This window comes from Carassius carassius, chromosome 42 (genome assembly GCF_963082965.1).
Source record: "Carassius carassius chromosome 42, fCarCar2.1, whole genome shotgun sequence".
NCBI lineage: Eukaryota > Metazoa > Chordata > Actinopteri > Cypriniformes > Cyprinidae > Carassius > Carassius carassius.
Genome location: NC_081796.1, coordinates 22,091,249 through 22,114,086, shown reverse-complemented (window position 1 = coordinate 22,114,086; position 22,838 = coordinate 22,091,249). Strand labels below are relative to the sequence as shown.

The 22,838-nt window shown below is 36.6% G+C and overlaps 1 protein-coding gene across 4 annotated transcripts in view; it reads right to left on the bottom strand.

The window, feature by feature from the left end:
- The window catches only part of LOC132124202 (dihydropyrimidine dehydrogenase [NADP(+)]-like), a 159,376-nt gene that overhangs the window by 71,375 nt on the left and 65,163 nt on the right, over positions 1-22,838 (bottom strand). For all 4 annotated transcript variants that reach the window (XR_009426728.1, XM_059535112.1, XM_059535111.1 and 1 more), the window contains exons 9-13: positions 19,436-19,543; positions 17,798-17,967; positions 14,923-15,133; positions 7,338-7,522; positions 2,803-3,018 (exon numbers count right to left, since the gene is read on the bottom strand). Coding sequence is in view for 3 of the 4 variants with exons in the window: in XM_059535112.1 (XP_059391095.1) it covers positions 2,803-3,018; positions 7,338-7,522; positions 14,923-15,133; positions 17,798-17,967; positions 19,436-19,543 (890 nt within the window). In the remaining variant the exon portion in view is untranslated. The remainder of the gene's footprint in view (positions 1-2,802; positions 3,019-7,337; positions 7,523-14,922; positions 15,134-17,797; positions 17,968-19,435; positions 19,544-22,838) is intronic.

Here is a 22,838-nt window from a genome sequence, read left to right as displayed (position 1 = left end):
GGTGACCCATACTCAGAATTCGTGCTCTGCATTTAACCCAAAGTGCGCACACACACAGCAGTGAACACACACACACACACCCAAAGCAGTGGGCAGCCATTTATGCTGCAGCGCCCGGGGTGCAGTTGGGGGTTCAGTGCCTTGCTCAAGGGGACCTAGGTCGTGTATTTCCGGCCCGAGACTCGAACACACAACCTTAGGCCACGACTTCAACAGTAACATTCTGAAGCAACAAGAATACTTTTTGTACGGGAAGAAAACAAAAATAGTAACATTACGGTTGAACCACTGATGGCAGGTGGACTATTCTGATGATGTCTTTCATACCTTTCTGGACCTTGATGGTGAAATTTACTTGGCAGTCTATTGGACAGTCACAAGCCTACCGGTTTTCATCCAAACTATCTTAAATTGAGTTCTGAAGACGAACTAAGCTTTTACAGGTTTGGAACCACATGGGGGTAAGTGATTAATAATACAATTTTCATTTTGGGGTGGAGTATCCCTGTAAGACATGCCAGTAAATTACTAATATGGACAAAGGTATCCAGCTATAGCTGTAGCGAAGCTAAATATAAAAAGCAGAAACATTTTGACCAATGAAACATGAAGATGATAAACGCTCAATTGCGACAATATATGGTTCATGTGTGTTTTGCATCTCCAGGTAAAAAACAAAATATATTAATAATGAAGTGCTAACTGGGTCTATCATTTATTACAGTAAAGAAACTACAAAATTAATTTTCCGCATTATTCTGCGATTAAAAGTTGACAAAAAGGGTTTGTAGTAAGTATAAACCAATCATGCAATTGTCATTAGGAAAATATAGGAAAAAATATTATAGTACAAATTTTCAAGAAGTGTAGGCTATTTGATTTTCTAACCAATTAAAAATAAGAGATAAGAAAAAAATAAAACCTGTACACCAATAAATAAATACTGTTGACACTTCTCACTTCTGAAATGATGTCTACGCCACTGCACCACCTCTTCCCTCCCACTGCTGCTTGTCTCTGGAAATAAAAAGCTGACCTTTTCCGAAGGGCCGGCACACAGTTTATAAAAGCAGAAATGGAGGCAGGTGGCAGGGGTCTATAAAACAGGAACAGCTACATCACTCACTCACACATCAGAGCAGGAGAAACATCATTTACACACTTCACATGCTGTCCCTCACCGTCTGAAAACAGCTGAGTGCCGAGGACCACGGCTCGGAAAAAAAATATTTGACTCAGTCTTTCCCACTCCTGCCTCCTGTCAGCAGCATATGGAACTCGCTGCATTACTATAGCGTTGTCTATCACGAGTTCAAGTGCTTGTCTTTTAGTTTAAATCTTGGGGCTTCTTTTATTTAGCTTTTATTTATTTTCATTTAATATCCCTAGTGCTGTTAATGAGAATAAACACAGAACAAACATCTATACCTGATTAATATTGACTTTGCTAAAAAGAGAGAATATTTCAAGTTAATGTAACTGTTAGTTTTCATACCAAATCTGATTCTTTAACATTGAAAAAGAATAATTCAAACAATTTGAGTGCATGTTCATTTTAGCGACAACATTTAAAATCATAACAAATCGTAATCACACTTAAATGGCTTTAAGCACAGAATAAAGAGGAGGTGAAAATAACATCTGTCACGGTGTCATATCACCTTTCTCTCTACAGATTAATCTGTTAATTGAATCAAATAAGAGTCTACAAAAAATACACTATAAATGTTACTTGAGATACTGGATGAAACACGAAGGAAAGAAAGAACACAAATGAGAGCTTTTGTGACAAAAGTGATTAAATGGAGACAAGTGCTTTTAAGAAAAAGGCCCAGTAATCTCACGTGTCTCATATGAAGTTTCACAAGAGATCTCAAATCAATGTTCAGATTTGTCATGACATTACAGCATGCAATCAAAACAATTTCAATATGAAATCAGCCAATTCTTATCAAAATTTTCCTAGACCTGCTGGTTAACATTAACGCTAAATTTACCATTTTGTTTAACATTCCTACATTTTTTCATATTAAATATTCTGTTTTAAATGTAAATGTTTCAGATATCGAAACTAAAATGGGGGGATTAAAATAGGGAATGCTGTTTCATGTTTACTTTAATGTTACAGATCAATGGTCTTATTGCATGTCAACGATTATTTGATATAAAATTATTTTTAGGAATTTGAGGACAAACTGGAGACAATGCAGATGCTTAAAGCTTAAATAAAATCTAATTAAAATATTAGATGAAACTATAAAAACTGAACAGAAATGCCATAATAATAAAAACAAATTAAATTAATTAATTAATTGAAGTTAGTAAAATTACTAAAACTAAAGTGAGAAAGCTAAATAGAAATATATACAAGAAAAAAAAAACTAAATAACTATTTAAAATGAAAACTGAAAATATAAAACTAAACGCTAATTCATGAATTAATACTACAATACTAAATAAATAATACTAAAATTGAAAATACTTTCTAAGGTCTAAGGTCCCTACATATAATAATGACATGATTAGTAGTAAAGAATATAGTAAACTATATATATATATATATATATATATATATATATATATATATATATATATATATATATATATATATATATATATATATATATATATATATATATATATATTTTTTTTTTTTTTTTTTTTTACAAAACTGGGGACTGTCATATCTGGGGTCCTTGGCATTAGAAGTTTGAAAACGCTGAGGTATGAAAAACAATAAAATTTTACACTGTTTTGAAAATACAAAACAAAAAACACTATAGTTTGATTTGCATTATTTACCTTGTCCAATGAAAAGGTTTTGGTGAGGGCGAAACCCCAGCCCTGTTCGAAGGCCCTGCGGATCATGGTGGCGCTGGTGGTGGGTGGAGCACTGGCCAGCCCGAATGGGTTGGGGAATGTGATGCCGCACATCTTCACACGGATGTCCACGGTGTCTATGGGTGAGTAGAAGAGGGGCAGCTGGGGCGGACCACTGACCGTCTGCCCGAAGATGGACTGTAACGACAAACAATCACAGCACACGTGTAAGACTTCATCTAAGGTATTTTCTACTTTGTGAGAGGGGAAATTGACAGCATTCACACAGACAAAACTCCGAAGCCTGGCGGAAAGATTGTGGGCGCTCTGAATGCAGGTTTCTGAAGGTTACTCTGCTTTTGCGGGCCGCCACACATGTGCATTTAAGGCTACAATAGAGCAGCTGATCAGAGTGAAATAGCGGCGTGTTTGTGTGTTTGAGCGAAACCCAGCATCATTGTTTATCTCTTCACATCGTGGCACAAAAGCAGCAAATAGCAGTCATACATCAGCTCTCTCTCTAATGAGCCTCACGTTTATCAAACACGTACGATTGCCCTTGTGGTGATGTCACAGCCGCATAATGAACGAGGGGGTGTCAAGTTAAGAGAAAACGAGAGCAGGAACATGACAGCCCACATCCTCCACAGAGAGGCCTCGTCACTGGGAAAGAGAGAAAACGAGTGAGAAATCACCCGAGACAAACAACTAATGCCGAGGGACGTTCCTGAAGCCACTTGGGCCCTGGCGGATGTTGTAATTGTCAAACACTTTGTCACCAGATAGATCTTTGGCAGATGATATGCTATTGATTTTTCTTTTTTCAGAAGCACTTGACATAATTAACCACTAGGATTTAAGAACAACATGATTTCAATATTGAGGAATAATTTGCACGGCGAAAATTCTGTCATTAGTCAGCTGTGTGACTTTCTATTTTTCTGAGGAACATAAAAAAGGACTGAAAACTATCAAACTTTGAAAGCATCATTACGGTGCCCCTATAATGCCATCTGAAAAGTTCATAATTTGGTTTTAGAAGTCCCCAACAACAGGTTTACATGCATCCATGTGTCCACGCAGAACGCATTATGCAAATGTGTTAACTTGTGATGTGTGAACTTCATGGAAATGGGATTTGAATTTTAAACGACGAAGTGATTCAGAGTGAACTGAGAGTCTCATCTATTTGGTCAAAGACACCCAGCAACAGCAAAGTCTAAAAACTAAACTAAAACTATTATTTTTCTGTTTGCAAGCACTTTTCTTTCCTGGTGGAAACATAAATCTAGTTTATTTTATTGAAAAATATATGAAACGTATATATACATATATATATATATATATAGAGAGAGAGAGAGAGAGAGAGAGAGAGGGAGGGAGAGAGAGAGAGAGAGAGAGAGAGAGAGAGAGAGAGAGAGAGAGAGAGAGCGAGAGAGAATCTGTGATCAAATGACTCTGTTGGTTCCCTCATCTGCGGTCCATTACCGTAAAAAACAACAATGCAATCTGTTGCCTTCCCTTGAACACTAAACATGGTAATTTCATCAGCAGTAAACAGTTATCTCTGCTTTGCTCTGGCCACAGACATGGACAGACTATTAACCCCTCGGTGATCCACCACTGCTGGAGAAGAGCTGCACTTAACCGTGAGATTCCTCCATATGGAGGTCAAACACAGTACCTTCAAGAGCATAACCTCTTACATCTTATAACACTCATCTGGCCGTTTACTTTGAATTTAATGCTATTATGGCAGAGGTCAGAAATTTCTTCCATGATTATGTTCATTTAAACAATGTTAAAAGTTAAAAACAACATGAAACCACTATAGTTTTTTTTACTATAGTATTTTATTGATGGGGGTGGGGGGAAAGGTGGTCATTAATCACTTGTCGTTCCAAACCTGTAAAAGCTTTGTTCGTCTTCAGAACACAATTTAAGATATTTCAGATGAAAACCGGGAGGCTTGTGACTGTCCCATTGAAGAAAACGAAAATAATGACTTTATTCAACAATTTGTCTCCTCTGTGTCTCTCTGCATCACCGTAGCGCCATTTTGGAGAACATCCACTGAACGCAAGCAACGTACGCTCTTCTGTGTCAGCAGCGACACAGCGGATATGCAAATTGTTTACTTAAAAGTCATTCTTTTTGTTTTCTTCACGTACAAAAAGTATTCTTGTCGCTTTCATTCGAATAATACATCTCTTAAATTGTGACTGCAGTTGCATCGGATAAAATGTGCATTCTTATTCTTTAGCTTGGGTTAAACTAATTAATTTTACTTTGTTGGATCAGCAGCTATGCTAATGATGTCTCTATTTGTCTCTCTGTTTTGCCACAGGATTTACATCCCGTGGTAACTAAGATATACACAAGCTTCAGTCTGGATCCAGAACACCTGAGAAGAGATGATGCTGACCCTCAGAGGACCCCAGATGATGCTAACCTTGAATCAACAAACAGAACTAACTAATATTGCTACAAGTGTGATTGCATTATATACTGTAATAATTGCTGTTAATAATGTTCATCGTCTGGTTGACTACGTCTTGTATAGATTTTTCTGAAAAATCCTGTCATATGCACACAAACTGACAGTCACCACAAGCTACCACTAAATATTGTAGAAACGTAATTTTTTGTAAAGTTGCTTTGCAATGATTTGTATTGTAAAAAGCGCTATACAAATAAACTTGAATTGAATTATAACGTTAAAGTTGAACCACTGAACAAACTTTTTATATTATTGAAAACAAACAAGAAAAAAAGAAATTAAGTAAATATTAATAAATAACTTTAAATTTATTTAAAACTTAAAAAATTCAAGCATCCAAATCTAGTTGTCCAGATCATTATTTCCAAGATTCTGTCAGGCATGGGGCAAGTATGGTAGGAAGATAATTTTTTTCTTTTAAACTTCAGAATAATATGCACTGATAATCATACAAAATAAGTCTAGTAACATGTAGTAAACAAGGTCAATTTTCTTATTCCTCAACTTTTGATTTCACGTCGACTTTACAGTCATCTGTGACGCAAAACACTCACGCACAGCCTTCTTTTCTATCTACTCAAGAATAAACTGTCATATAGTCATGCAAGCACTCAGTGTTTTGTCACATATATCTTCATAATTATATAATACACGTCACAGCTCCTTCATTTAAGCCTGGATTCTGATGGTTTTGTTGGTGTACGGGTTTGATGGCTTTAGCAGCATGAACACCCACCGATGTCTCTGCAGGGTCTCAGTCTGCGTGTGTGTGTGTGTGAGTGTGTATGTGTGTGTGTGTGTGTTTGACAGGCAGGGGGCCTCCATAAGCCCCTCTCAGGAGCCCAGGCTAATCTGGCTCAGCTAACGGGACAATCCTTAGTGCTCTATCTCAATCCCTGACCTCCCTCCTTCACTCTCCACAGTTACTTTGCTAGTAGCAAACTAATTAAGCCGAACAAGCTCGTATCGCCGGTGCCTCTGAGGTGAGATTTACGGAATAATCCTGCGCAGAACAGCATTCTCGATGTGTGGCCCCGGTGTGTGGTTCTGCCGCGTGAAGCCACAGGAAGACCATTGTCCTACCGCCCGCTATAATGCTAATTTATTCCTTATTGTGCTCTGATTACTCATAAACAGACTCATATTGAGAGGCTTTTGTATCCAGCGGTGTCACAGCTCACTCTTTGTAGAGAACATGTAAAGCTCTCATCTACATAATTAATTAGCACTGCAAATCCTCCTTTTCCACTGGGTTTTGTGAACTTAACACGGGACATAATCAGGGCAACATCTGTTTCGGTCTCATCAGGATAAAAGCAAGTGTTGTCAAATGTGGATTTGTTGAGAAAATGAATTTGGGTGTGCGTTTACAGTGACACAACATTGTCATTTGGGCAGCTGACATGACATCTCACAGCAGAGACGGCGAAGTCCTGCAGTGTGATGATACACTCCATCTTAGAGTATTATAAATGGCATTTTCGGTAATTAATTTATAATTATTATGTGTGCAGTTTGTATAACCTCATCTTGCCCTGGCCCTGTCATCTTTTACTCACCCTAATGTCATTCCAAAACCATATAAGACTTCTTTATGTGAAATACATAAATCCAAGGCTCTCTTCCACACACACACACGCACACACACACACACACACACAAAAAAAGTCTCATAAACCGAAAAAAGACCTAAAGCAGACATAAAAAGTCATTATATGCTGAAAACCTATCTCTAAAAAAGAGCTACAGCGCAAAGGAAGATTTAGTTTTATTTTCGTCACACAAATACGTGTGGCTTACAAATACTTGTACTATAGTGCAATTGTCATATGGATGCTTTTCTTATTGTTATTTTTGGAGCTTAATGGCCTGAATAGAAGAGTTTTTCACTATACATTAAAGAGCAGCTCAGATATTGTATAAAACATGACCACATGGATTTGGTACATCACATGGGTGATGACAGATGACATTTAACTATTCCTGATTCCAGAAAGAAAGCAAGAAAGAAAAGCACCTGTAAGTATCTGTGCATGTGCCAGGAGGCCTGTTTCCCATCATTGACTGCTTCCACTGTGGTATTGGCCAGACCGGCCACATCACCCCCAGCGAACACCCACGGCTCACTAGTCTGCATGCTCTCTGGGTCCAGCTCAGGAAGCCCCCATCTGTTTAACCTGATGGGAGCCATGGCCTCCATCACTGCAGAGAAAGAAAGAACTGATAAAGAATAGGGCCAATTTATGAGAGGAAAGAGGTAACATGGAAAAAGACCTGCAGGAAAGGAAAAACCTGATAGACTGGAAATGGCAAGAAAATACTACCAAGACAAATGACGAGGGCTTTTTTCCCCCCACTGGCGTTTCTTTTTCTTTTTGCGAGGTTAATGTAACATCTCCTTGTGCATTTCATTCACTGTTAGTAATGTTAGTGGGAAGATAGTCTGTCAAACTGATCTGCATTCTGAAATGACCACCCCTCCTCTCTCTTCAACACACACCATCCATCTTCTAAAGGCACCGCTGCTCGGCATGGACAGCGTCCTACATTTATCAATGAAGAAAATTCCAAATACAGATCTAAAGGCAGGATGCCCAAGATTTATTGCACATTATGAGGATTACTATGGAGGAACGGAACTCCTCTTATTGAGTAAAAAAGTCAGCTGTTTATTGGACACTGTTACTCAATCACAAATGACAGAATAACATCAGCCATAGAAGAATTACATGAACGTATGTTACTTGAAACAACCTGAAATTATATTAAAAAATACATATATAAATTAATTATTAACTATTGCAAAGTGTATAACATAATATATGACTGGCAGAAGGTATTACAAATTCTATTCTATTCTCGACCCCTGCTCAAGAGTGTGATGCCCCATAATTGATGATTTCTGAGGGACCAGAGTTTTTAAATATTAGTTTTAATAAACAATCTATGCTCTGGTGACTGTTTACACAGTTTATCAAACTAATTTACACACTGTTTTCCATTATATGTCTCCTTTAATAACAGAAAGCAACAAGCATGCACACCAACAATCAGATTTTCCAAACACTGAAAGTCAGAATTCTGTATAAACGGCAAACGCCAGAGCCCACCCAATACTTCCAAGTAGAAATAAATTGAGTTTTCCTCTTCCTCCTCATAACTAAGATTTCGATTTTCTTGCGGCCGATTTAAGAGACCGGCTGAAGGGAAGTGATGTTAAGAACTAAGTTGTAATATCCTCCAGTGAGCTGGCAGGTCAGTTCAAAGACAGAGAGGAAGAGAGATTGGCTCCTACACTTGATACTGTGCCTGTATTCCTGATCGTCAACACTTTTTCTTGCTCTTCTTCTCTATTATTTTTTACCCTTTATCTCCCTCTAATGTCTAAGTCCTCTGCAATTGTCTAGACCTCTTCAACAGCTTCACTTATCCTATTTAAACACATACACACACACAGATGCTAACAGTGAGTTGTTTTTCTTCCTCTTCTGTCTTCTCTGGAGAGGTAGTAGAGTGTGTCAGGCCTCTCACAGCCCTCAGAGATCATTCTTAAGTAAAAACTCTCTCTAGCTCTCTCTCTACCCATGGGCATTCTCCTCACTGGCAGATGCAAATTGCAAGGGTCCATTAAGCAGAGGAATCCACACTGGATAAAGGAGAGGATGGGGATTGTGGACCAGCACACTAGGATAGTTATCATTCCATCAGAACATTCCCATTGTTCTCTACTACAATAGCACAAATTTCAGTGTTAGGCTACGTATGTTAACACTAGTGCGTTTTCGTTTTAAAACACATAACTTTTGCTAATGTCACGTCTGCCGTTTACATAACCCTGGCATTTTTTACCCTTAAAAACTGAGACTTTTGAAAAAACTGAAGACCCTGTTTTAGTTAAAAAAAAAAAACTCTGGAGTTGCGTTTTAATGTAAACTGACCCAAATAGTGACTTTTGAAAACAATGGCGTGGCTTCCAACATTCACTCTGTGTATCCTTGATGACCATGTAATCTGAAAATAACATCATGCTCATTGTTGTACCTGCATAAATGGTCATGTGACATGTTTTTAAAACACAGTGAAACCGCAAGTGTAGACGAGGATAGTTTTAAGTTTAAAATGCACTAGTGTAAACAGGATTGCTGAGCAGCTCTTGGCACAATGAGTCAGTTCACTGTGACTGGGAGAAAATTAATATACAGTATGTATATATACACATACTGTATATACAAACACACACACACACACACACACACACACACACACACACGTTTGTTTTTGTGAAAAGTGGGTTCATCCCATAGGCGTAATGGTTTTCATACTGTACAAACTGTATATTCTATGGCCCTACACCAACCCTACACCTAACTCTAACCCTCACAGGAAACTTTGTGCATTTTAACTTTCTCAAAAAAACTCATTCTGTATGATTTATAAGCATTTTGAAAAATGGGGACATGGGTTATGTCCTCATAAGTCACCCTCTCCTTGTAATACCTGTGTCATACCCATGTCATTATACAGAGTTGTGTCCTGATATTTCACAAAAACAAGAGCACACACACACACACACAGTGGAGATCAAAATTAGTATAGAACGGCCTACAATTTCCTAAATTTCAAGGTCACTGCCTAGTCCTATTTAAAGTTATCCTAACAAGTTTTTTGTCCGTATTTAATAAATTAATTGTATTCTGAAGCACATTATACAAACTTAAATGAGATATTTGAAAAATAACTCTGATCAAAATTAGAGAACACTTACAGATGCCTCCAAGTTATTGGTATTAATATGGCACTGCAATGCTGCTAATTTCCTTAATTATCTGACAAACCCTATTAAACTGGCAGCATTCCTCTAATTTTAACAGATTGCATGGTGGCGGGCTGCTCTAAGGTGACTGAAAGAAACTCGGTGAGAGCAGTTTCTCCAGATGAAGGTCAAAGGGATCTCATCAGCAGAAAGAATCAAAAGGCTAGGCTCAGTTTTGCTGAGGAGCATGTCATAAGGACAGACGAGAACTGGTCCAAAGTTCACTTGAGAGATGAAAACAAGTTTAATTTATTTGGGTCTGATGGGAAATATTATGTTCGTCATCGAAAGACCGAACCCTGAGTGTGTAAAGAAGTCAGTGAAAGGTGGACGAGGAAGTGTCATGGTTTGGTGCTTTTTTTTGGTAATTTAGCACTTGACAGTCTCTTAATATTCATATTTAAACACATTCTGCAAAACATCTGTTCAAATTGTTACAAAAGAATTAAAGTCAAATGGGTCTGAAATGACATGAGGGTAAATAAAGAAAATATTTTCAAGTATCCTCTATCTGTTCTAATTTGTTATTTTATATATTTATATATATATATATATATATATAGTACAGACCAAAAGTTTGGACACACCTTCTCATTCAAAGAGTTTTCTGTATTTTCATGACTATGAAAATTGTAGAGTCACACTGAAGGCATCAAGGGCTATTTGACCAAGAAGGAGAGTGATGTTGTGCTGCGCCAGATGATCTGGCCTCCACATTCACCGGACCTGAACCCAATCGAGATGGTTTAGGGGTGAGCTTGACCGCAGACAGAAGGCAAAAGGGCCAATAAGTGATAAGCATCTCTCGGGGAACTCCTTCAAGACTGTTGGAAGACCATTTCAGGTGACTACCTCTTGAAGCTCATCAAGAGAATGCCAAGAGTGTGCAAAGCAGTAATCAGAGCAAAAGGTGGCTACTTTGAAGAACCTAGAATATGACATATTTTCAGATGTTTCACACTTTTTTGTTATGTATATAATTCCACATGTGTTAATTCTTAGTTTTGATGCCTTCAGTGTGAATCTACAATTTTCATAGTCATGAAAATAAAGAAAACTCTTTGAATGAGAAGGTGTGTCCAAAAGAAAGTCAGTGCATAAAGGCATAAAGCCTTTTGTTTGAGTGTCAAGCTCAAATGCAAGTTGCTGTTCAGTCTTGTGCCGGAGAAAGCAAGCAGCCTCATTACAGCTGATGGAGTGTGATTAATGGAATGCTGATGTTTGAATATTCGGCCGAGCGGGTGGGTGGGGGACGAGCCCTGGCTGGAGCGACAGGAGCCGGATGCAGAACACTCCATCACAATCCAGCCACTCTCCCCCATAAAGAAATGGGCAAGAAAGAAAATGGAAAGAAAAAACAGCCAAGTGTGGCGAGGGATCAAATCATCTGTTAGCTCCAGTGGGCAGGCCTTGCTAGATTGCCAGCCAATTTTTCTAGCCATGTCAGCTGTTCTGGTACCGGCCCTCGACGGCCGCAGCCAGACCAATCTGATGAGACACTTGAGTGGGCAAGTAATTCATATTTCCTAAATGAAAGAACACAAGACAGGAAAGAAAAAAAAAACACCATCCCTCAGCGTTTTTTGCAAAACTAAAGGAAGCTACAGTGCGGACAGAACTGTGGCTGTTGCTTGTGTTACAAAACACAATATCTGCAAAGCAGAAGTACACTAAGATGACAAAAATAGGGATTGAGATGAACACAGGCATGTCTGAACAAGACCATCTGATTCCATTAAACCGAAAGACAGCCGCACACACAAACACACAACAACCTCATCAAACACAATAACCTCCCTACAATCTCTTTGCGAAATTACACTAGCTGGCTTTCGGTCAAGTACACTATTTCCCGCTCCTGCTAAGAGGTGATTTGGTGTGCTTTAATTAACCTTGTAGACTAATTGCTAATAATGATAACCCTCTCCTGCTGCGCAGACCTTTTCTGATGCTTAACATGTTCCACAGATGCTGAGAGCAGGTCAGACACCGTACAATAGTGCCAATAATACTTATGAAACAACTGGAGGTGCTCATTTCAAGGGGAGGACAAACAACTTGGATTACATGCAAGAAAATTAAGAAATTATAGGAATGAAGAAGGGACAAATATTACAGTCTATCCAGGTATAATTGCACTGTGGTAATGTTTGCTGAATCAATATATTATATATATTCAATAATGCATAATAAAACTCAACATAGACAATCATATGTTTAAATATAATAATTGCAACCGTATTTATATACTAATTTGTTCATCATTAGGCAAAATGTAAAATGCATTTAAACACATAATCATTATAATATACTCTTTAAAGATAAAAGCATGAAATGCTTACAAAAACATTTTGTAAAAAAAAATATTTTGCATTTATACATTATTTATATGTTTGGGCACAGTTGACTGAACACTTTCTTGCCATGAATGTTTATCTTGATTGATTGCAATTAGTTTTGTAGATATAAACTAATTCTGCCTAGACATGGGATTTCTTTACAAAAGTAAAATTTTAGTTGTCAATGAGGCCCAGAAAGTGATGGAAAAGTCCTGCCAACACAGGAACACTCCATCAATACACGTTTTAAGCATCACATGACGAAACATGCTTTTTCAACATTCACAAACAGTATGTCATTTTTATGTACCAAAACTTCTGTTTGCGACTGTTGAAACAGTTGGTTTTAGTTTGAAATCATGCAGGCTGGTCAGTGAGTAAACTCATAGTGTGGGTGGGATCGTTCTCATTATGGTGAATTCATGTCTGCTCTGGACACTACAGTCTCTCTGTGACATTACACCTTGTTTTTTTAATGCAACCCTAATTGAAAATCATAGCAGGTCTGCCCTTTATCAGCCTGATCTAATTAGTGGCCTTCATAATCATGTCAGAAAAAGTTCTGCTCTGTCATCTGCCCTGAACACGTTGTATACTGCAGCCCACCAATAATTAGCAGGTCTGCTGATTACAGTTTTTAAATGATTGAATTGTTACAATTCATATTATTTATTTAACTGTTAACTGGGTTCATTTAACTAACTGAATGATGTGCTGTGATCACAAGTACCTGACCACATCTATTAGTACTAGAGAATAATCGGATGGAAATCCCAAGTCAGTATTTAGCAGCAATTTTGAACTGCTTCAGTTTAACAAAGGAATCATGCTAAAATATGTTAGAAAAGAATCAAAAAACAAGTATAGTAATTAACATCGGTAATAAATGCAGTGCATTTCACACACTGCCACTGGTTAAAGATCAGGGACTTGGCGAGCAGATAATTATCCGGGTGAAAAAAAAAGGTGATTCTGATGCTGCTGAGTCTCTCTCTAATGGACACGTGGTCTCTCTCTTCATCCTGTAATCATGTCACTAAGACCGTCCAGGAATAATTTTGAGTTGTAACTGTGCGGTAATGACTTGCATTTGCTCCCAGAGAGAGGGCTGACTGCAGGAGCTCAATACTAATCCATTCACACTCTGTTTTAAGATGATTTCCATTTAGTAACCGCATAAAACCAGTCCAACGCCATTAGTCACCACGCTACCATTAAAGACAAATACAATATAAATACCATTCCAACAGCACACCAGTTTTAAGTCTCTGACTTGACTCAAAGTGTTGATGCTGATAAATAAATAAATACAAATATGCATAGAGAAAAGTCATTTCCAAAGGGTGAAATAAAGTTTCAAATAAATACAGTTACATTGTGATATTTAAACAAATTAAGACAATTGTGAGATATAAAATCACAATTACTAGAAATAAAGTTAAAACTATGATATATAAATTAGCAATTGCAAGATATAGTCACATGTATGAGAAATAAAGTAAATATTGTGATATAGAAATACTAATAAAGTTCCCATTACTTCTTTTTTTTAAGTGTGTGGCGGGGGAAAAATATTGAAATTAATATTTAAATGTAAATGGAATCAGATTTATCATTATGATGTTTTGATGAGTTAGAAAACTATTCCATATTTCAAAAATGTTCTATATACAAATTGTAAAGTAATATACCAGTAATTTTCTGCTAATATTCTATGATATAATATTATCATATAATATTAATATAGTTATATGTAAAATAGCTTTATATTAAGTAATAATATTATATGAAAGCAAAAGACAACTCGCATTTAAATGTAAATGAAATTATAGCTGGCATTATATAACGTTTTAATGATTTCAGAAAGTTAATAATGATAATAATATCAACATGTACCATATACAAACTGTAATTATCTCTGTTATGAGTTTTGTTGTAATGAGTTTTATTATAAAATGATATTTTAATTAGAATAGAATAGAATAGAATAGAATAGAATAGAATAGAATAGAATAGAATATGGCTTTGTGTGTACGATATGGTCAAGCTTTAAAACCCACTGCTGATTTCCGGACTGCCTGTGATAAGGAGAACGTTTATTAGTGGGGGGCTGGGATACACTTGTACACTTCACTACTTAATCAGATGACACTGGTGCTGAATTTGACCTAAATCAAATTAATAAATCTCTGAAACAACACCAACAACATGAGCCTCAACCATTTGACAATGGCAGATGGGTTTACTTACAGTATAATGAACCCACAAACACCGTTCAGAATCACAAAATTTAATGAGACATTGGGTCTGTTCCAATACTTAGAAACACCTAGAAATTGATTGCAAATGCTCTGCATATTTTGAACTGTAATTATTCTGAAGAACTCTACTTGAAAAAGAATCACATTTGGGAGGAGGGGCGTTCATTTGTAATAAGGAACATACAATACCTGCGTGGTCATTCATCAGAGAGCCGAAAGCACTGATGATATAGTCTGCCTTCAGTCGTATGATCTGCTCCTCATCCTCCACCCACTGACCCGACTCTGTTTGCTCAGTTCGACAGAACTCCATTCCATGGACCCGGCCTGCCTTTAGCAACACCTCACGTGGAGAGAGGAAGGGCAGGAACTCACATTTCTCCTCCTTGGCCAGCTCCATCTAAACACATCAGAAAGACTCCAATTAAAGCCCTAAAACAATTAGAACTCACGTACAAATGCTTCTAGCTTGACAAAAAATCTTTGAACGAAATATCTGACATGTCCCAGAGTGCAAATTTTACTCAATGAAATATGCAATGAATTGAGGCTGTGTGGCCTATTGTTTGAAATGATTATCTTTGCATAATGCTTCTGGTTTCACACATAGTTTTACTTTTTTAAGCATGCATTATACAGTGTTTACAACACAGTATACAGTAAGTATGACATATTAGCTGCTAGCTAACTGCTAGCTAACACTCCTTTAGTATTCAGATATGCACACTTACTGTGCATTGGCCAAACATTTGCATCTTATATATCCTTAAATATAAAAACATACATACATACATATTTTTTTTTAACCTTAGATGTCTTCACTGTCACTTTAAATGCTATTTAATGCATCCTTGAGAAATTAAAGTATTATTTTTTTCTTAAGTGCACTTGAACACACAAAAAAAAGAGGAAAAAAAATTAAAATTCTGCCATCATTAGTCAACACGATGTCTTTCCCATCCAGCAAGACCTCTTTTCACCTGCAGAACACAAAATAGGATATTCTGAAAGTCAACATGGTCATATAAATTGGACCCCATTGACTTGCACTTTAAGGACTTGTGTTACACTGAAAAAGTAAGTCATACAAGTTTGAAACAACACAATGGAGAGTAAATGAAGACAGTATTTTCATTTTTGGGTGAGCTATTCCTTTAAGTATGTTTCAGGTCTTAAAACTGAACGAGTGCAAAGTTAGTGCACATAACAACAACCAGCAAAGGTCACGTCTTTTATCCGGCCATGAGATAATGAAGCGCATGATTACGAGAGCGCTGTACCTCGTTTAAAGTACGACTCGGCTTGGTGGAAGCACATCAGAAAGTTTACAGAAGATTTTCTCTCAGACTACACCAAAATAAATAAATTAATAAATAAATAAAAACAGATGAAAAGTGCGGTTGAATCTTCTAAAAGAAGCCCACTGGCTTCGTGGAAGGGGCCGTTGGGAGGGATGTAGTCGTGCGGTGACAAATTCTATTTTCCTATTACTACGTTTGCATAAATTGTCTCAGTTCACGTCAATGCACAACCGAGCGCTCTGTTCTGATTATGTATGCCTACAGGAGTCTTAAACTTAATATAGCTTATAAACAGCTTTAATGAGTTGAAGACGATGGCGGCCACATTAGGCGAGCGTCTTCACTGGAGAGTGTAAACAGATGTGAATAATTACTGCACTTTACCGTACTTTATCCTAATGTGGTGGGTGATGTGAAGAACAATGTGTGAATCAGACTTAAAGGTGAAGTGCGTCATTTTATTTCAGCATTAAAATGGTTTCTAATTTCACTTTATTGCAGAGAGAGGACTACTGGCTTTGTGCCACTTTGCTCTGGCTCAAGTCTGGGGGCGGGGCTACCTGCTTCAAAAACTTTTTTTTTCAATTATTAGATTATCAGACATTATACAGTTTCACACTGGCACTGCATTTAGTACTTTCAGTATTAAAAAGTGTACTTTTTTATATTGGACTTTATGGTCTCAAAAACATAATGGTGAAAAAAAGAAGTTCCCTCAGTACATCTGAGACACATATTTGACAGCTTCGTCTAAATGGAGCTGATCATGACACGTTTAGCCGGCTAGCATCATTACCAGAGTGGAGGTGGCTATATAGCTCACCAGAGAGCCCTGTGTGTGAGTAGGACAATTGACAGTAATCTCCCCCTGAAAGCAAAGGCAAGTCTGCAATAAATGAGAGTGGAAAGGCTTAGGAGCGGTGTCAGTGGTCTAGAGAGAGAGGACACTCTCACAGAGCTCTTCATAAATCTCTGCTTCACACTTCTCTCACACCAAATATTAATAAGCTTCACTCTGCTGCCTGATGTTGACTCTCTTCCTCTCACTTCCTGACTCTCCTTCACTTTCTGCCTTCTTCTACTTGTAATCGTTTTTTAATTCAAAAAATTAATTCAAAACAAACTTTAAATTTAAAGGTTCCACTTGGAACTCTACAAAAGGCTTTCTAAAAAATAAAACATTTCTATGTGTGTTAAATGAAAAAATATATTCTAAACTATATTCTTTGAAAAGTGATGCATCATCCCGCTTGTTCAATCTTCGTTATGTCTCGGGTATTAGAAACCCTGACAATGCATGCGTGTAAATAATAATAGTTATTCTAAAACTATCTTCTTCAAATTTCTAATATATATTGTTTATAAATAATACATTTCTGATAATAAAACAGTGGTTTCATTTAATATATAAACTTAATTGCATAGATCAGGGGTTTTCAATCTGTGGTCACAAAAAGTCAGGAAAAGTTACAAGTAAAAACTGATCAAAAACACAGCAAAGCAAATCATTTTGCAATGATTTTCTAACTTCTGGAAAGTTAAAACAGACTTGTTTATTATGGAAATATACAGTCAAATAATAAAGTTTTTTTTTTTAAGAAAGAGAGAACCTAGTATAGGATCATACTAATTGATCTCTGCCACCGATAACAAAATATCAAACCCAATGTACCACCAAATTATGCTAAAACCCTTACTTTTAAGCATATATTTAATCTTCTTTCTGATATTATCTCACTTTCATTCTATCTCCAGCTCCTCACCTCCTCAGGAACTGCTCGTATGTTGGTGAATCCCTTCCTGAAGACCACAAACACACGGCGGGCGCCGCAGCGCAGGGCAGAAGTAGCGCAGTCGAAGGCCGTGTCTCCAGCGCCCAGAACGATCACAGTGCCACGGAGCTCCGGCAGCACCGAGTGACAACCACACATCCCTGAAATCCAAGAGACAGGGGGACGAGGACAAGAAAGACTGAGAAAAAAAAACAACGAATTCTGCCTATTGAACAATTCTCACTTGACAGCTCAGCAGATGCTTGTTCATAAAGCGCTCACAGCACGTCACTATTAAATTATTCTGCTTCCATCAGAGCCTGGTTCACCTCGTCTTCCTGTCTTTGTTTTCTGTTTTTATGATTTCATATATTTTTCCGGAAATGTCCTTGTATCAGTAGTTTTATACTTCACACCTGTCGTGGTACTGCTTTTATTTTTTGATGCGATAAGGGTGTCTGCGCCTATATTGAACGCAATGAATTCAGCAAATGATAAAAACTATCAGCATCTGATCAGCTGACTCTATTTAATGTCTTATAAAAATAATATATATATATAAATATATATATATATATATATATATATATATATATATATATATAATAATTGCTATATATAACTATATATATAATAATTGCTACAGTATATATAACTATTCTAACTTTATATAAAATGCTCTTTTGTACATATATATATATATATATATATATATAATGAGCAATAACAAAAATGTTTTACAATAGCATTTTAATAACTTAATAACTTAAATATATATATATATATATATATAACATTATTTTTATAATTTTATTATCTTTCTGTATCTATCTGTAGAATAATGGCAATATCAAATGCGTAAAAACATCCATTCTAACACAATTTTTTTTTTTACAGCTCTGCAGCATTTTGTCTCAAATGCTTGTAAATATTCAGATGTTTCTATTTCATTAAATCCTTGGCCAACTGCCTTAATGCAGCGAGTTGCAGTAAAAGGCAGAACGGCACATTGGATTAAGATTTATTCATTACTGAGGTTTTATTCATTCAATCAAGTTCTTTCCCCAAAATTTCCATTTTCATTTGATTCTGATGCCAGTATTGTGAGTCAACACCCTCATTAATCTGGGGAGCAGGAACAAAAACTTCTCATCTTCCTTTCTGTTCTTTTCGATTATTCAGATATATCTTCAGAAACAGCAATTATATCTGGCATGGCAAACTACACCATGCTCCATTTTCAGGCTCCTCCCTTTCTTCAAAGTATGCCAATGAATAAGTGTTTCATCATTAAAGCCAACACAAGAACAAAGAAGTTTACCTTCAGAAAGTCTCATCACAGGAAAATTATCAAGCCAATATCCAGAACAATGATTACCTCTGGTAATTATGAAAGTTAACATAATCCATAATGGTACTGAATAATTACTATATTCATGGTACTTCAAGACATTTAAAAAAACATGATAACAACAGCAAAAAAGTACTAGTACTATTGTTACTCTTTTGTAAGCAAGGTAAATATAATTAAAAGAAACTGGACTCAGTCCTTATACAGCATGTGGTGCTTCAGAAATGTTAAATCATCAGGTGCAACTTTGTCAAAGTCACATTTTTCAGGTTGTTCACCTGGTTTACTGGCTTTCGCGACGAGAGGAAGAAAGTCCTTCGATGTGTAAAAACCCTGTTCTGAAGAGAGGCCATCAAAGAGCGTGTGCCTGTTAGCTTGAGGTAAACCTGCAACAAATCAGACAGACATGAGCAAAAGAAAAAGAAAAGACAAAAACAAGTTAACTCAATTTCCATAATTGACCTTGTTTACTTTAAGACATGCTCCTGGTGTTGTTATGCAGAGTTCATCAAAGCAAATGTTTTTCATATTGATTTTGAATAACACAATAATTGAATTATAATTATTTAAATATTTATAATAAACCACAATGTATTTTTATATTATTAAAAAAATATATTAATAATTAATTATTTTTTTGTTATATTTATTTATTTCTATATACACTATGTGTGTGTGTGTGTGTGTGTGTGTGTGTGTGTGTGTGTGTGTGTGTGTGTGTGTATATATCTCTCAAATGTACATAAGATCTAAATCGGGACATGCACGCGTGATTTTGTCATTTCGTTGCGCTCTATATCCAGTGAATGCTGCACCTTCTTCAAGGCACGATGTCTTAATAAGACAAAACTCTTTGGCAGAGATCACAGCATTTGCAAGGGCTGTAAAGTGAGAAGTTTGCAAGATCCACTGTGACTGAGATGGAAAGCAGAAGACAGTGGTAATGAAGCACTAAGTGATTGAGAGATGGAAGAATGGGGTGTTGCTGTCAGAACCAATCAGCTGCATACAAAGTGATTGCAAGGAAATGCATTACAACATGCATCAACACCTTCGTTTGCTTAATTCAAACAAGCCTTTAGTAAACACATGGATCCTTTTTACACCCTCATGTGAAAATACAAAAAGCAGAAAATAGAGTTGCTAAGATTTTAACAGCCTCCTGTGGCGTATCCTCCAGGTATCCGACAGGACCTCTCCACCCACCGTTCTCAGATTCATCCACTTAAAAAGCCAAGGGCAGAGAGGTGAACACACACAGCATGATTTAAAAAGTTTAACTCACTATTAATGAAACTGGTCATTAAATCATACCATAATTAGATGCCCACCTCTCATCAGACACATCTCCAGAAGTCGTCAATAACACTGCAATTACCACGTTTTTAAAGTTAACCTTCACCAAACAAGCCAGCGTGGGGCTGGAGAATAAACGCTAGCTCACCAATAACCATCCTGTCTTCCTTCGAGCCGTGTACGCACAGCTGATTCTGTTTGACAGAGCAGTCTTCTGGCTGTCTTCTATATTTCAGATGGATTTAGTTTTACAATAGGTTTATATGAAAAGCTTTATGTGACAGTAACCTGCTGCATTCATGTTTTTCCAAGTACCCTCCAGTGGTTGTATATCACTGAAAAAGCAAAGATGCAGTATTTCTGCCAGTTCACGAACCAATTTGTGGTTTGTCCCTCCTCTGACCCCTCTTGGTAGGTTCTCACAAATGCTGACCTGGAGCATCCCACAAGCCTTGCTTTAATATATATATATATACTTCTTGAGCACCAAATCAAAATATTACAATGATTACTGAAGGTTGAAAATGAAGACTGGAGTAATGGATGCTGAATATTCAGTTTTGCCATCACAGGAATATATTGCATTTTAAAATACATAAAACTGACTTATATTACAGTAATCTTAAATTTTAAAATTGTTTTTACGATATTACTATATTTTTTGATCAAATAAATGCAGCCTTGGTGAGTATAAGAGGCTTCTTTCAAAGACATTAAAAATCATAACTATGCCAAACTTTTGCCTGACATTTGTATATACATATACAGCATGTAAATGTAAATGTACAAGTACATTTTAATTACCTACATTAATATTCAAATGCTGCCCATTCAATCAGATTTAAGAGTCTTTAATAAAATGTCTGAGTTTTAGAATAACATCTGTGTATTAATGAAATTTACTGTATATTTAAATTTCAATATTATATATAATTATTTATATATTTGTACATACATACATACATATATACTTTATATACACAAACTTTACATTAAATATCCCCATGCTTAAGGTATAGTGCCACACATTAGAATTTATGCAAATCACAAGTGATTCTCATTAGGGGATGTCGAACACATAATGTAAATTAATTTAATGATATTCTGATGATATTCTGGCATTTCCACCAACTAAAGCTGTCAAGATGTCATGTCTAATGAACAACTTAAAAAACACGGACTTTCAAAATGGTACACAGACTTCCAAAATTGCAGATATGTGCCTCATATCTCTGAGCAGGTACTTGAGTCTTGTTAGTATGAATGTCAGTCAATAATTATAAAAAGCTGCTTTTATGTGTTTGAAGGGCTTGGAAATGCTGTCCTTAATCTATGTGTTTGTGTGCTCATGTGTAGCCTAATTAAAAAAGGAGTTTAGTGAGCCAAAGATTTTGAATACATAAAAATAACCAGGGGTGTAGTTGCTACGAATCAACATTTGTATATTTCTCCAAGAACATAATTCGTTCAGTGTTCATTTGTTACAAATAATGCGTGTAATGTTACATTTATGCAAGACTGTTCAGGATGCATATCAACTTAACACCTCAGTCACTTGATCATCACCTAAATTCAAAACGAAGTTCAGAAAGAACGGGAAACTTTGCGGTATGGCGTGACAAAGTGGGTTCTAACAAAAGCTCCAGGGTTCGAGACAGCACTCTTTGTAAGTAATGTGTTTCCATTTGTCTCCTGCTGCATCACATTTTTTTCAGCAATGATCCCTGGGCTGAGCTTCCGTATGAAACGCTAGCAGGCGAGACCCTTTCACCATGCAAAATCAAAAAATAATACATCGCCCGGAGAGCATAACCCCTCTCATTAATCAGGGCTTATCTATGGGCATCTTTTGAGAGGAGGGGGCGACATTGGGAGAAGGCCCTTTCTCTGCCGTCCCTGACCTCTTTGACCCTTATGAATTGCATAACGGTGAAGGAAAAAAACAAGGGTGGAGTGTTAAACTAGATTTTGACTTTTTCTGAAGAATAAATGCTTGCTGCTACAATAGGCGCATTTCCATTACCCATCAAATTGCGCAAACTGAAATTGTGAATTGAAAATATGTCATAATAATTTAGCAAAAACACCCATTTATTGCAAAAAAAAAAAGTTTTTACGCTTGCATAAGGTGGTTTTTCAGGCAATTTGAAAAAGGAATATTTCACAAAACTTCAATGGAAACTTGCATTTTCTCGCATTAACAGGTCACATGGCCTACGTAAAAAGTCATATGATCATTCCACAATGTACTATAACCTCCAAGAAACACCACATATGTGGCTGCTCTCAAGTATAAGTGGCTTTCCCTGCCATTAATGCTTAGACTATTTACACTGCACACCTCTGTGACGCGTTACAGCTCCTAAACGGTCACCAGAGATGATC